Source organism: Diplotaxodon limnothrissa, linkage group LG7 (genome assembly GCF_057381915.1).
Source record: "Diplotaxodon limnothrissa isolate DT_005_m linkage group LG7, D_limnothrissa_male_GT1.1, whole genome shotgun sequence".
Classification (NCBI taxonomy): Eukaryota; Metazoa; Chordata; class Actinopteri; order Cichliformes; family Cichlidae; genus Diplotaxodon; species Diplotaxodon limnothrissa.
Genome location: NC_140602.1, coordinates 27,431,877 through 27,445,240, shown reverse-complemented (window position 1 = coordinate 27,445,240; position 13,364 = coordinate 27,431,877). Strand labels below are relative to the sequence as shown.

The following is a 13,364-nucleotide window of genomic DNA, read 5'->3' as shown; positions in this document are numbered from 1 at the left end:
TTCAAAAATAAAATAAGCATCAAGGTAATGACAAGGAAATGAATCATTGGGCATAACATTCTGATTTGGTCCTTATATAGATGTCACTTAGGAAAAAAATGTTTGCAAATTTTAAAAAAAATACAATAAATTATTTGCTAGTTTGATTTTTTTACAACTCTACTTTTAGATAATCTCGACATTTCTTACCAGCAGTAAATTAACTGATGACGAGGTCATCTGCTGAGCTTTGGAAACGTCCCAACTGAGCCAGCCAACATCTAATCGATTCCAATCCTGTCAGGGGCCACTAGCAGAACCAAATGTAAGCTATAAGGTTTGAATTTTGACATCCCCCCCCCCACACAAAAAAACAGGAGCTGCTAGAAAACAGATCAGTGTGCATCACCGTTTTATCGTCAGTGTACCTTTTCCATTTCTTGCTGAACTAACTGGACCATCCTGTAAATTCACAGCACCATCTTACCATTCAGTTAGTCTGTCATTTAGTTCATTTAGTTTTTCCTGCTCCGAGTCAAAGAAAGAAAAAGCTTCATGAAATATAATTATCCTCTTCCTGTCTCATACCCCAGAGTCTGAGTACATGCCATTTATCAGATAGTCGACCTGCGTGTAGTCCTTCCTCTTGTAGCTGTCGTAGGCCAGTTTGACAAACACTGACACTGTGACCAAGAAGAAAAGCAGGCCAAAGAGCAGGACAGCCAGTAAAGACGCCGTATCGACGAGCTGCTTGGTCAGAACAGCCCCCGCCTCTTCTACCACAGGGACCCTCGTAGCTGAGGCAAAAGATTTATTGTGATTGGCCAATGCATCAGTACTGGCAACAGTTATAGCAGATGGTGATTTGGTTAAAGATGATGTCTGAATCGGTGCCACCTCAATACTGGGGTGTGGCAGGGCAGCCGATGGAGACGTGTCTGAACCATGGACGGAAGTAACAGCAACACTTGTGTAAGCTATCGTCACCGAGTGTGGGGCTACTGTTGTTCTTGTTGTTGTTGCAGTTGCTGGTGCTGAGGTTGTAGATTTCACAGGTGTAGTGACCACATTCTTAACAGACTCTGAAGTGGTTGCTGTTATACTGCTAGTGCTGGTGGTGGATCCAGTATGCAGGCGCTGAGCAGGCAAGCTAGTGGGGGTAAATGCCACTGGTGATTTGAGATGCTCCTGTGACGATGGCTGCTCAAAGGATGCTGAAGATGTGGAAGAAAGGGCTCCTTCTGTAATTTGCTCATTTTTGTTCACCGATGTTACAGACTCATTCAGTCTGTGGCTGACAGTGGTGTGGTTGGTGGATGATGAGTTCAGGGAGGACTGAGTGCTTGCATTTGGTTGCAGACTGTTATTATCCTTGCCTGTACTAGAGTGGGTCTGTGTGATGACATCTGAAGTGCTATTCGGGTTTAAGGCAGAGACTGAAGTGTTCGGTGGAGTGGTCACACCATCCAAAGAGGTCTTTGTTGTTGCATCAGTAGCACCTGGGAACAACAAATTCTAGTTAGCACAAACTAGTGAAACAACATTCGCTACAAGCCAAACATACATTTATATTTCACTCGTATATTTGCAGAGCATCAGTTTGTACCTTTCAAAGAATTTTAACCCTGTAAATAGCCAAAGAGCTGTGCTATCTTCAAGATCGAGATACCCTTACAACCAAAACAAGTTTGGGAACTCTGAAATTACACTGATAACTGATTTAAAAAATGTTTATGATCACCATCTAAGTCAAAATTGTAGACAAAAACAATCAGACAAAATGTCTGTGAAGGTTCTCAGTCATCCAGGTCATCGAAGTCAAAGGAGCTTGGAGAGAAAAGCGTCTGGACTTCTTTAAGTTGCTTGAAGACGTTTCACCTTTCATCCGAGAAGCTTCTTCAGTTCTAAGGTCAAATGGTGGGGAGTCCCAGATTTAAACCTAGTGGGAGTATCCCCCCACAGAGGGTGAGGATCATCAGGGGGTCCTTTTGTCCCTCTTTGGGGGGGGGGATACTCCCACTAGGTTTAAATCTGGGACTCCCCACCATTTGACCTTAGAACTGAAGAAGCTTCTCGGATGAAAGGTGAAACGTCTTCAAGCAACTTAAAGAAGTCCAGACGCTTTTCTTTGCAAGCTCCTTTGAATCAGACAAAATTAAAAAACATCAATTTTCATGCCTTTAGTGAAGCCAGAAGTAAGGTGGCTCAATAGTGAAGCAGATTAAACATTAGCTTGGCAAATGAAAGGAATACAGCAGGAAGGCATCCGGCATGGAACTCATCCAAAGCAAACACGTACAGCTGATCGCTTTGACAAGGAAGCAGCTTAAAGCACCTTTCATTGACGGCCCAAAGTAGTTAAACCTGTGTGCTATTATATCTACATTAGCTCCTTGGAGTCAGGCATCCTACTAAAAGGAGATTAGAGTAGAAGTGTAGCACATTCACTGCCTGAGTCGCTTCATTACTTGGCAAAAGCCAAAGAGTACAGCTAGGTTATGAAGGCATACCAGGAGGCGATGCTTTCAGACGGGGATGTCCAACACAACAGTAAACAAATGACTCAACAAAGCAACGCTGGCACTTGAACTGTTCATGGAAATGACTTATTTGGTGTATCTGGCTAAAAAGCTCAACCCACACCCATCCTGTATGGAAAATACTGAAGAGTTACAAAGTTCAACTATTTCTGTTATTGGTAAAACTAAATGCTCAAAGCAGTTGTGCTTTACATAAAATTTCCAGGCAAAATACCCTCTAGGTTACTTTTGTGCCTTCATTTCATTATTCTATGCCACTACTGAACCATGTCATACTGTAAGCTGCAATCACTGATAAAATGGTCTTCAGCATTTCCCCAATAATAAATATCTTAATAGTAAATTTTGTTGAAATAATAATATTTCTTTTTGAGGCTATTGATACCCCAGCTATCCTCAGCAGTAATAATCATCCACACAAAATACAGGTTGCTTTAAAACACAAGTTGGCATTTTCTCACAGTCGGACTTTAAAATAACGTGCTGCCAGCCATCTGAACTTGGCCAAGAAGATGACTTTGAATGAGAGATCGGCCAAATTAAAATCAAGCAGTCTTTGTTTTTTGTGGACTTGATCACACCTCTTATGGTTTCTTTAACATTCCCAAGAAAGATTAATTGATGAATCGTGCCTAGAGCTACATGAAGTGCTTATTTTTGTTCAATTTAATTCAAATTCAGTTCAATTTTATTTACATAATGCCAAATCACAACAACAGTTGTAAGGTAGAGACACTACAATAAGGCAAAGTATAAAAACTCCAACAATCATGAAACTCCCTACGCACAAGTGCTTTGGCAACAGTAGGAAGGAAAAACTCCCTTTTAACAGGAAGAAACCTCATCAGAACCAGGTTCAGGGAGGGGCGGGGCCGTCTGCTGTGATAGGTTGGGGTGAGAGAAGGAAGACAGGACAAGAAGAAGAAACACTCATTGCATCATGGGAACCCCCCAGCAGCCTAGACCTAATGCAGCATAACCTGATCCAGCCCTAACTATATGCTTTATCAAAAAGCAAAGTTTTCATCTTAAAAGCAGAGATAGTGTCTGTCTCCAAAATCCAAAAGCTTGTTCCACAGAAGAGGGGCCTGAAAACTGAAGGCTCTGCCTCCCATTCTACTTTTAAATACTCCAGGAACAACAAGTAAGCCTGCAGTGTGAGAGCGAAGTGCTCTAATAGGGTGATATGGTACTACAAGGTCATTAAGATAAGATAAAGCCTGATTATTCAAGTATGTGAGGAGCAAGATTTTGAATTCAATTCTGGATTTAACAGGGAGACCCTGTCTTTCTACATAGGGTCTCGTCCCTGTCAGGACTCTTGCTGCAGGATTCTGGATCAACTGAAAGCTTTTCAGGGAGTTTTTAAGACATCCTGATAATAATGAATTACAGAAGTCCAGCCTGGAAGTAATAAATGCATGAACTAGTTTTTCAGAGTCACTCTGAGAAAAGGGTAGTTGGAGCCCATATTTCTATGACTCTATCCAAAGTACAACAAACTCAGTTTTATCTGAATTTATAAGCAGGAAATGAGAGATTATTATGTCTTTAAGACATTCCTGCGGTTTAACTGGTGTGTATTATCTGCCTTTGTGGAGAGATAAAGTTGGAGTCTATTAGATATGATTCAAACCACTGCAGAGCAGTACCTGTAATACTTACCGCATGCTGTAATCGCTGTAATAAAATATTACAGTCAACAGTATCAAACGCTGCACTGAGGTCCAGCAGGACAAGCACAGATGTGAGTCCAGCACACATACAATGCGTATTTTGTACACTTTATCAACCTGGCACCAACGACAAATGACATATAGATACATTCGTGCCAATATTGTGACCATGAGTGTCACAACATTGAAGGATACTTGTGGCTGCCAGTGTTAGTAGATTCACCAATGGTATCAAAATGAAAATCCTACCTTACCTAATCTTCAAGTTATTGTGTTAACAATGTTCGGTGTCCACACCGGGTCTCACCTTTTTCTTTTTTTAGTTCTGTCACAAGCTGTTCACACACTGCCCATGAAAACAGATTTTAAAAAAGCTTCACATGCTTACACAGAGAACCTTTAAGACTCCTGCCACATACTTACATCCAGAGGCGCAATTAACTGTGGGTGTTGAGAAGAAGTAGGCCCCATTTGGTCCTGTGGTGGCGGAGTCGGTAAGGAGCAGAAGCACACAGGGGGGGAGGAGAAGACACAGTGATACGCTCAGCTGGAGTTTTGAGGAATACAGGGACATGGTGGGCTGGGAGGGAACGAGACAGACACACGCTCACATAGACAGAGGCACATCCATATGCGCACACACACACACACACACACACACCGGGTACAATGAAGTTCACACAGTCAACTTGTACAAACAATGAAATGAAGGAGGGGAAACCAGGAGGAGGTGAAGTCAGTTTCTGGTTGGACCTACAAAGACAAACACAAGCAAGAATCAGAAGCAGCCTGACAGACGGGGTCGATAAACTGTGTTCTTATAGATTTTCTGCGTGAGGACATCTTATTCTTCTAGTAAACAGAGACAGTCCTTAAACAGAAACATGTAAAACCACAATTACAGCTGTATTTAACATTTAGGATGACAGCATTTATTCATATTGGTTGGATCACTTCATCTTAACCTTTTGATGGAGTCTTATATTTTCTTACCATGTTTCACTCAAACAAGTAACACACAACACTTACTGGGCCATTCAGCCAGATATTAAAATATAGTTACTATAATTCCACTGGTTAAAAATATACAAATACTCTCTCATTTAATAAGACATTTCAGGCCCTATCAAGACCAGCAGAGTCAAAGTTGAAGGATGTTACTAATGATTTGGTTCAAATTAAACAGTATTGTGGAAACTACAACTTTTTTACAATGTTCTACATTATCCAGGCTAAATCTTGGGATTTGTAGTTCAGTAAGGCGGATTTCCTGACGCACGCTATTCAAGCCTCTTCACCTGCACAACAGTAAAGAGCAGTTAGTCCACCCAAATGTGAGGAATGACTACCATCTAGTGTCAAAACAATGCACATCTCAAGTAGTGCTCCTGGAGGAAGTAGTACGAGTTATAATCACCGTTATTAGTTATGAGTTTAATTAGACTCCAGGCTCAAGTTACAGAAGCACAGAGCTAATTATAGTGAAGTGTTAATGACAACATTTAGCTCAACAACAATTACTGCATGTATTTCACTTTCAAATGAAGAAGCCCAAACAAAATTAAATTACACATGAAGTGTCAGAATCTCTGAAATGGTTTTCTATACTGAAACACAGTGACACAGTGGTGCCTTTACATTCAAGTGTAGTGAGCAGCTTCATTGGCTGTGCAAAGGGTCAGTCAGGAAAGATCCATCCAGCTAGTGTCTTCTTCCAAAGCCTTAGTACCATAACTACCACTACTGGCCAACCTAACAATCTCTAACGCTGCATTGTGGTTCGCTGGAGTCCCACGGCTTCAGAAATGGCTCTATAACCTTTTCCAGACTGAGATTTCAATTACTTTGTGTCTCATTTGTTCCTGCACGTCCTTGGATCGCAGCATGATGTCTGGCTTTTGAGGATTTTTTGGTCTACTCCACTTTGTCAGGCAGGTCCTATTTAAGTGATTGTGGCAGTAGTCAGGCCTAATCAGGTTATCTTTCTCCAGTGTTTTAATTTGTTTGATGATCTGAAACATTTAAGTGTGACTGACATACAAAAAGATAGGAAACCAGGAAGGGGGGCGAACACTGTCAACTGTCTCATCACAATCACAGATGAATCCAACCACAGTGTTGTCATTGGCATACTTGATGATGCTGGTTGGGTGGATTGGTGTACAATCATGGGTGTACAGTAGGAGGCTGAGAGCACAATCCCAGACACACAATCTGTACGCTTACATCGCTGAAGAGGCTGCTGGCGCTTCAAGTCGTATAAGAGAATTTTACTTTAACCACAGGCTACAGTATTTATTTTGATTGTCAAAGCTAATGGTAATAATCAGTGTAAATTACTGTAGGAGTCATAAATGCAATCAGGCAAAAATTAATGAATTTGTTTTGAAATTTTCTCCATATGTTGTAGCTAATATTCACGTATAAAGAAGGTAAGGACATGATTTTTTTTGACAACTAAACTTCGAGTCATTTTACTTTAAAGGGAACACTTCAGTGTTTTGCAAACCTAAAGAGTTGTAGCTGATTGCACTGAAATGTACCACTTACAAGACTTTGTCCATAAATTCTACTACAATATCTACTCCCACTCAGCACCTAGACTACCTTAAGTTAGAGATAAATCAAAAGATTGCGATAAGCCTGTAGTCACAGAAATCACAGTCCACGAAAACAGGAGTGAGTGAGTGAGAGCCAGAAACAGCCAGCAAGTTTTGTGTGAAACCGACCTCAAAGACACTAAAAGTAAAGAATAAAATATATCAACATTACTTCTAATACACGAGTAGACAGCACAGTGCTGTTTAATGAGGTCTAATGTGATATATTTCCTGGCTGTATTCTGCACAGGCTGAGTGGGATGAGTGGAGTCTGATGTCCACATGTAAGGCATCAGCTCTCCTCCACTCATGTGGAGCACCTTGTGCTTCTTTGGGAAAAATAACTAAAAACAAACTACACTGCATTTCAAAAGCAGAAGCCATTACTGAATAACACACGCGGCATGATATTTGTGAGAAATGCCAACAATATATCCACTGATCTGTGAGCACCAGTTTGGTTCATCAGGTTTCTGGTGCAGTTTTCCACGTGTGTAAAGTAACAGGGAGCTCCACAGGGAGTGTGCACTGTTATTTGTGGACCCTCCACATTAGGCCAGCCTTTACCGGATTTGTAGCACTGCCCCACAGTGCACCAGGACCCAGATCTGTGTGATAGGTACTTGACTGTAAACAGGATGCGTTTTAGACAGCTGGGGCACAGGACCAGCCCTCAGTGTAAACAGGAATACTCGTTGAAGACGCCAACGTGGAGAGAGCAAGTGCCGCGCGCTCTGCCACGCTGCCGACCTGCCAATCAAAGAAGTTTGGGCTAAAACGGGAACTCCCGAGCACACAGCCGGCAGCTGCTTTAGCACCAAATAACCCAAAACATTACATCCGAGAAATGTTCCATTAACTTTAGCCGAATAAACAGAAAAAATCCAAAGCAACAAGAGTCAGTCACGTGTTATTGTGACTTCAAGTCAGAGCAGAGAAACGCAGCTGTAGCTCACACAAGCTAACACTGGGCCAAGTGTAAGCTGCTCCGAAGGAAGACACGGAGCTTAGTTCAGATGGGAAAACCCAAAGTTTAACTGGCTCGGTTACACAAACCAACAAGGTAACGAGCAAAACCACACCATCGATAATACAGTGAATAATGCTGTAATCGCTATGTCACCGGGCAATAAACACACCGGGAAACGAGTTAACGGAGCATGATGAAGAGACATCTCCCCTCAGCGGCGAGTGCATCCACACTACCGAGCAGCTAACACTAACAAGCCACGGTCACGGAGAGTTACTGCTCACAGGCTAGCTACAGTCCGTGTGATCGGGGGTCCTTACCAGCCTTATGCGGGGGCTCGTTTGCTGTAAACCACACACAGGTACCCAGGAACCAAACATCTACACCTTCTGTACGAGACGCTGACCTTCTTCCTCAGCTGCGGTTTTAGCTGTGTTGACTGATAATCTATGTGCTCCCGCCCTCTGCTGGCCACACCACGTTAAAACAAGAACGCCTCCTATTGTTACAGTTTACCAAAATTTATCATGACTAATACCAATACTTTCAATTCATTGCTAATAATATTATTGCTATTAATATCTAAACATATAGAACGTTACTAAAGTTAAGTCTGTGAAGGTTCTCAGTCATCCAGGTCATCGTAGTCAAAGGAGCTTGCAAAGAAAAGCGTCTGGACTTCTTTAAGTTGCTTGAAGACATTTCACCTCTCATCCGAGAAGCTTCTTCAGTTCTAAGGTCAAATGGTGGAGAGTCCCAGATATAAACCTAGTGGGAGTATCCCCCCACAGAGGGAGCCAAGGTGTGAAACTGGGTGTGGGTCCCAATCAGCCAGAGTTTCGGGTGAGTTCATTGTGAAACCTGGCCCCACCTTATCATGCGAATACTAAAGTTAAGAAATACCGTTTTGACCAAACATATCAAGGCAGATATGAGCAGGTTTGCCTTAGAAATGCATAATAATAATAATAATAATAATAATAATAATAATAATTTACATCAAAATAATTTATTGAAAGGAACAAGTGAATTTCTAGATTTATATGTGTGGGCAGAAGGCCACGGATTCAATTTAAAATATTACAACTTCCTAAAGAAACAGCTGAATCACTGCCATGTCTATCCATTTATTAGCTATCCAACTAAGATCCCTAGCATGCTGCTGCAATTCCCAGTTATTTTACAAAATGGAAGAACATGGTAAATTTCACATTTCATTACAATCTCTTCTGGGAAGCAAAATGTTATATAGACAGCATGCTAAGACCCTAAACCAATGGTCCAAGGTACCACTCAGAATTTGGGTTAGTGAGTGTAAATCACCACTACTGGAAAAACATCCTAGAATATAAAAATGGATCACATCTGACCCAGATTTCCCAGCAGACACAATCAATGGGTGCTTTAAATATTGGAACAAAATCGTTATTACCTTCTCCTGTTTGGTCGTGTCAGATGGAGATGGAGCTGTATAGCTTTCATAAAATCCAGGAAACTAATGGCTTAGGTAAAATTAACTTTTTTTAAGTACTTTCAGGTTAGAGACTATTTTAATGACAAGATAAAACATTTAGAAATACAAAGGACTCCAATATAATTGACATATTTACTGACATGGATAAAACCAAAAGAAATAAGAAAGTTGTGTGAAGACTGTATTCAACTATCTAAACAATAAAAAAACAAAAATAACCTTTCAAAATCTAACTGGGAGAAAGGTTCCATACCAGAGGGTGATTGGCAGAATGTGTATCTAATGCAGCTGACTTCTACCAGCTCAGGCTCCTGGAGAGAATTTTGCTGGAAAAATGACAAATGGTTTGTGTCGGCAGAAGTGTGGAGAACAGCTGGCAGACCACCATATATTTAGGAGATGGCCAGTCATTTTGCCTTATTTGGAGGAGGTAACAAAGACAACATAGAATGTACTTGGAAGCGAGATGAACCTTTCTTTTTGAATGGATTGTCTTATCTAATAGTACTAATAGTGGGGCGATCGTGGCATAAGAGTTGGCAGTTTGTCTTGTAATCGGAAGGCTGCTGGTTCGAGCCCCGGCTCCAACAGCCTCAGTCGTTGTGTTCTTCGGCAAGACACTTCACCCGTTGCCTACTGGTGGTGGTCAGAGGGCCTGGTGGCGCCAGTGTCCGGCAGCCTCGCCTCTGTCAGTGCGCCCCAGGGTGGCTGTGGCTACAATGTAGCTTGCCATCACCAGTGCGTGAATGGGTGGATGACTGAATGTGTAAAGTGCTTTGGGGTCCTTAGGGACTAGTAAAGCGCTATACAAATACAGGCCATTTACCATTTATCAATAGTAATTAAGCAACTGATATTTATGCATTTTTTCCCTTTAAATGTACAGACTGATCAGTGAATTGATAGCATATGTATGACCAACTGGTAATGTGTTTAAGTTTGTTCCATTTGTGAAAAATACAGCTAAATAAACAGTTAAAAAGATACTGAACGTCAAGCTGATCCCCAGTGCATTCATCGGCGTGTGAGTGTTAGACAGAAAACACCTAGGTGCAGAAAAAAAGTGCTTGCATGAAATGGTGAATGAGGCATGTTGTATAAAGTGCTTTCAGTGCTTGTGGAGGGTAGAACAATGCTATACAAGAACCAGTGCATTTACTATTTATTTCTAGACCCCATGCTTCTGTGCAGCCCTGCCAAATGCCAAGAAAAGTATTTAGCTACAGTTTTTAAACCCACCACTGACAGACACTCTCTGCATTTGTTTGCAGACTGCATTTAGGAATGACAGTGGCTGCTGAGCTTGTTTGTTTTTCTTTGGATTGCTCTGCATTTCTTTTTTCCTTTTTCCTTTTGGTATTTTGTGTCCATTTCTCATACAAAGAACTTTAGATGTAGACGGGTCTTCCAGCAGAATCTGCATGAATACTGAAGACACTTATCTACACGGAGGAATAATCACACGTGGGGCATCGGCTTTTTGACGGAACATTCACACCAATGTGTCTTTATTTATTGAACTCTGGCGTAGCATAACAGGAAGCATCCTTTCAAAATAAAATCCCAACAGATGCCAATGAGGACATACCTATTAACTAGCTCAACACCCCACTTGCACTCACATTGTCAGCTTTACATGCATTTCAAAAGAAACAGTTTTTCTTTACTATTTGTTTACACTCCAAACATATATTTTGCAAACTTCAATAACTTCCCCTTTGTTGCTGGCTTTGTCATAACATTGGCCACGATCAGACCTGTCGAACAATATTCCAATATCAAATTTCCAGCATTAACTGTTGATCTCACAAAATGATACTTGATATCGATACGCTTACACCTCTGTCTGTTAACAGGATTCTTTGCCAATGCAATAGTCCCTTGATTGTCCTCAAAAATCTTTGGTGGTCCCTTTTGATGCTCATACATGCTTTGCAACAGTTGTGTCAAGTACAAACATTCTTGTGTTGTTGCTGCCAAAGCTATGTACTCTGCTTCACAAGTTGATAAGGCAACAGTTGGCTGCTCCTTTGTTCGCCATGACACCAAAGTACCTTCTTCATTCAGGCTTATGCAGTAACCTGTAGTACTCCTGTCAGTCACATCTGCAGCCCAGTCTGAGTCACTGTGACCTTGTACTCTCAAATCTTTTGTCACTTTTCCTGTAGCACAATGTCTTGTCTTTTGATTGTTTCAAATACCTCAGAACATGTTTCACAGCAGTCCAATGTTCTAAAGTTGGTTCTTTGAAGTGCTGTGACAGCTTACTTACAACAAAACTCAAATCTGGTCGTGTGCAAGAGGTCAAGTAAATAAGGCTACCTACTGCCTCTCTGTACATCCTGACATTGTTCATTGTCTCAGCATCATCATTGTAGTTCAACTTTTGCTCACAAGGAGTTGATCTTCTGAAGAAGAGCAATTTGGATTGTAATGATTTTAATAATTACAGACCTGTATCCAACTTACCATTTTTAAGTAAAATTTTAGAAAAACTTGTTTTTATTCAGATTAATGATTTTCTGAATGATAGACAGATCCCGGAGATATTCCAGTCTGGATTTAGGGTGAACCACAGCACAGAGACTGCTCTCCTAAAGGTTTTAAATGATCTTAGATGTAACTGGGACGCCCAAAAGCTCTCAGTCCTGGTGCTACTGGATCTAAGCGCAGCCTTTGATACAGTAGACCACGCTATTCTTTTAAACAGACTGAAACACATGGTGGGCCTCTCTGGTGCTGTACACAACTGGTTCACTTCCTATCTCTCAGACAGAACTTTTATGGTGCGTATGGATACATGCTCCTCTAAGATCCATAAAATAACTTGTGGTGTGCCCCAAGGGTCGGTTTTAGGCCCTGTACTTTTTAATTTGTATATGCTCCCTCTTGGCGGTGTCATCAGGAGGCATGGAGTGAACTTTCACAGTTACGCTGATGATACTCAGCTGTACATCTCCGTGTCTCCTGATGACACCAGACCAATGGATGCCCTTTTTAACTGTATTCTAGATATAAAATCTTGGATGGCAGCTTAACCAGAACAAAACTGAAGTTTTAATTGTCGGTCCTGAGGCTCAGAGAGAGATGCTCTTGTCTAAATTACAGGCATTTTCACTATGCCCTATACAAGTGAAAAACCTGGGTGTTATTTTTGACTCTGAGTGTGTGTATGTATCCATGACCGCTTATGTTAATGAGAGTGTGGGGAGTGAATTGGAGGGCGGGATGGGGTGGGGTGGGCTGCTTTTAACCATGTAAAGCACTTTGTGCTACATTTCTGTATGAAAAGTGCTTTATAAATAAAGATTGATTGATTGATCTTGGTTTACAGTCTTGCATTTGAAATCCTTCCAGTATGTTTTCTACATATCTCTCTTGTGACATTTTTACACAATCTTTAGTTTGCTCAAAATCAATACCAAGAAAATGTTTGAGTTTCCCCATACAGATTACCAAATTTCCCCTTGTGGGACAATTAAAGGATTATTCTATTCTATTCTATATCTTTCATTGCAGTTAGCATTCCCTTCACAGTTTTCAAAACACTTTCAACACTGGCTGCAATAATAATATCATCAACCCATATGATCACGATCACTTTGTCTTTTCTTGCTTTCCTTGTGTAAACACAATGATCTACAGGACTCTGCATGAAACCGTTCTCTATCAAATAGTCATGTAATGTCCTGTTCCAGTTTCGGCCTGACTGTTTAAGCCCATAAAGTGACTTTTCCAGCTTATAGACCAGTTTTTCATCTGTTTTACTTCATAGCCTTCCGGCTGCTCAAGGTAAACTACAAAGTCTATTGGTGCATGCAAGTATGCAGTTTTTACATCCATCTGATGCAAAATCAGGTTTTCTTGTATTGGACACTTCATCAATACTCTTATGCTTGTCAGGTTAGCAGTCAGAGAAAAAGTTTCGTCATAGTCTATTTCAAAACACTGGTTGTAACCTTGAGCTACGTACTGTGCTTTATATTTTTCTGATCCATCGCCACTGTTTTTCTTCACATATACCCATCTACCCCCACTGCTTTCTTCCCCTCAGGTAAGCTAGTTAGGGTAAAAGTGTGGTTCTCTTTTAAGGATTGCATTTCCTCATCCATAGCTGCTTTCCAC

At 41.1% G+C, this 13,364-nt stretch overlaps 1 protein-coding gene across 1 annotated transcript; it reads right to left on the bottom strand.

The window, feature by feature from the left end:
* Positions 1 to 200: 200 nt before the first annotated feature.
* On the bottom strand, positions 201 to 8,169 carry lg7h11orf24 (linkage group 7 C11orf24 homolog). Its single transcript, XM_085357812.1, has 4 exons — positions 8,086 to 8,169; positions 4,895 to 4,948; positions 4,619 to 4,775; positions 201 to 1,478 (listed from the first exon to the last, which is right to left on the bottom strand). The coding sequence occupies exons 1-4, from the start codon at positions 8,143 to 8,145 to the stop codon at positions 562 to 564; spliced, it is 1,188 nt and encodes a 395-aa protein (XP_085213938.1). The 5' UTR covers positions 8,146 to 8,169; the 3' UTR covers positions 201 to 561.
* Between the last annotated feature and the right edge of the window lie 5,195 nt (positions 8,170 to 13,364).

What these genes read in the sequence shown, in the direction of transcription:
- lg7h11orf24 (XM_085357812.1), bottom strand. Translation starts at nt 8,145, where the DNA reads ATGTTTGGTTCCTGGGTACCTGTGTGTGGTTTACAGCAAACGAGCCCC. An exon ending in CGAGCCCCCGCATAAGGCTG is followed by an intron (nt 4,949 to 8,085) that starts GTAAGGACCCCC and finishes TTGTCTTTGTAG; the next exon opens with GTCCAACCAGAAACTGACTT. An exon ending in AGTTAATTGCGCCTCTGGAT is followed by an intron (nt 1,479 to 4,618) that starts GTAAGTATGTGG and finishes TGTTGTTCCCAG; the next exon opens with GTGCTACTGATGCAACAACA.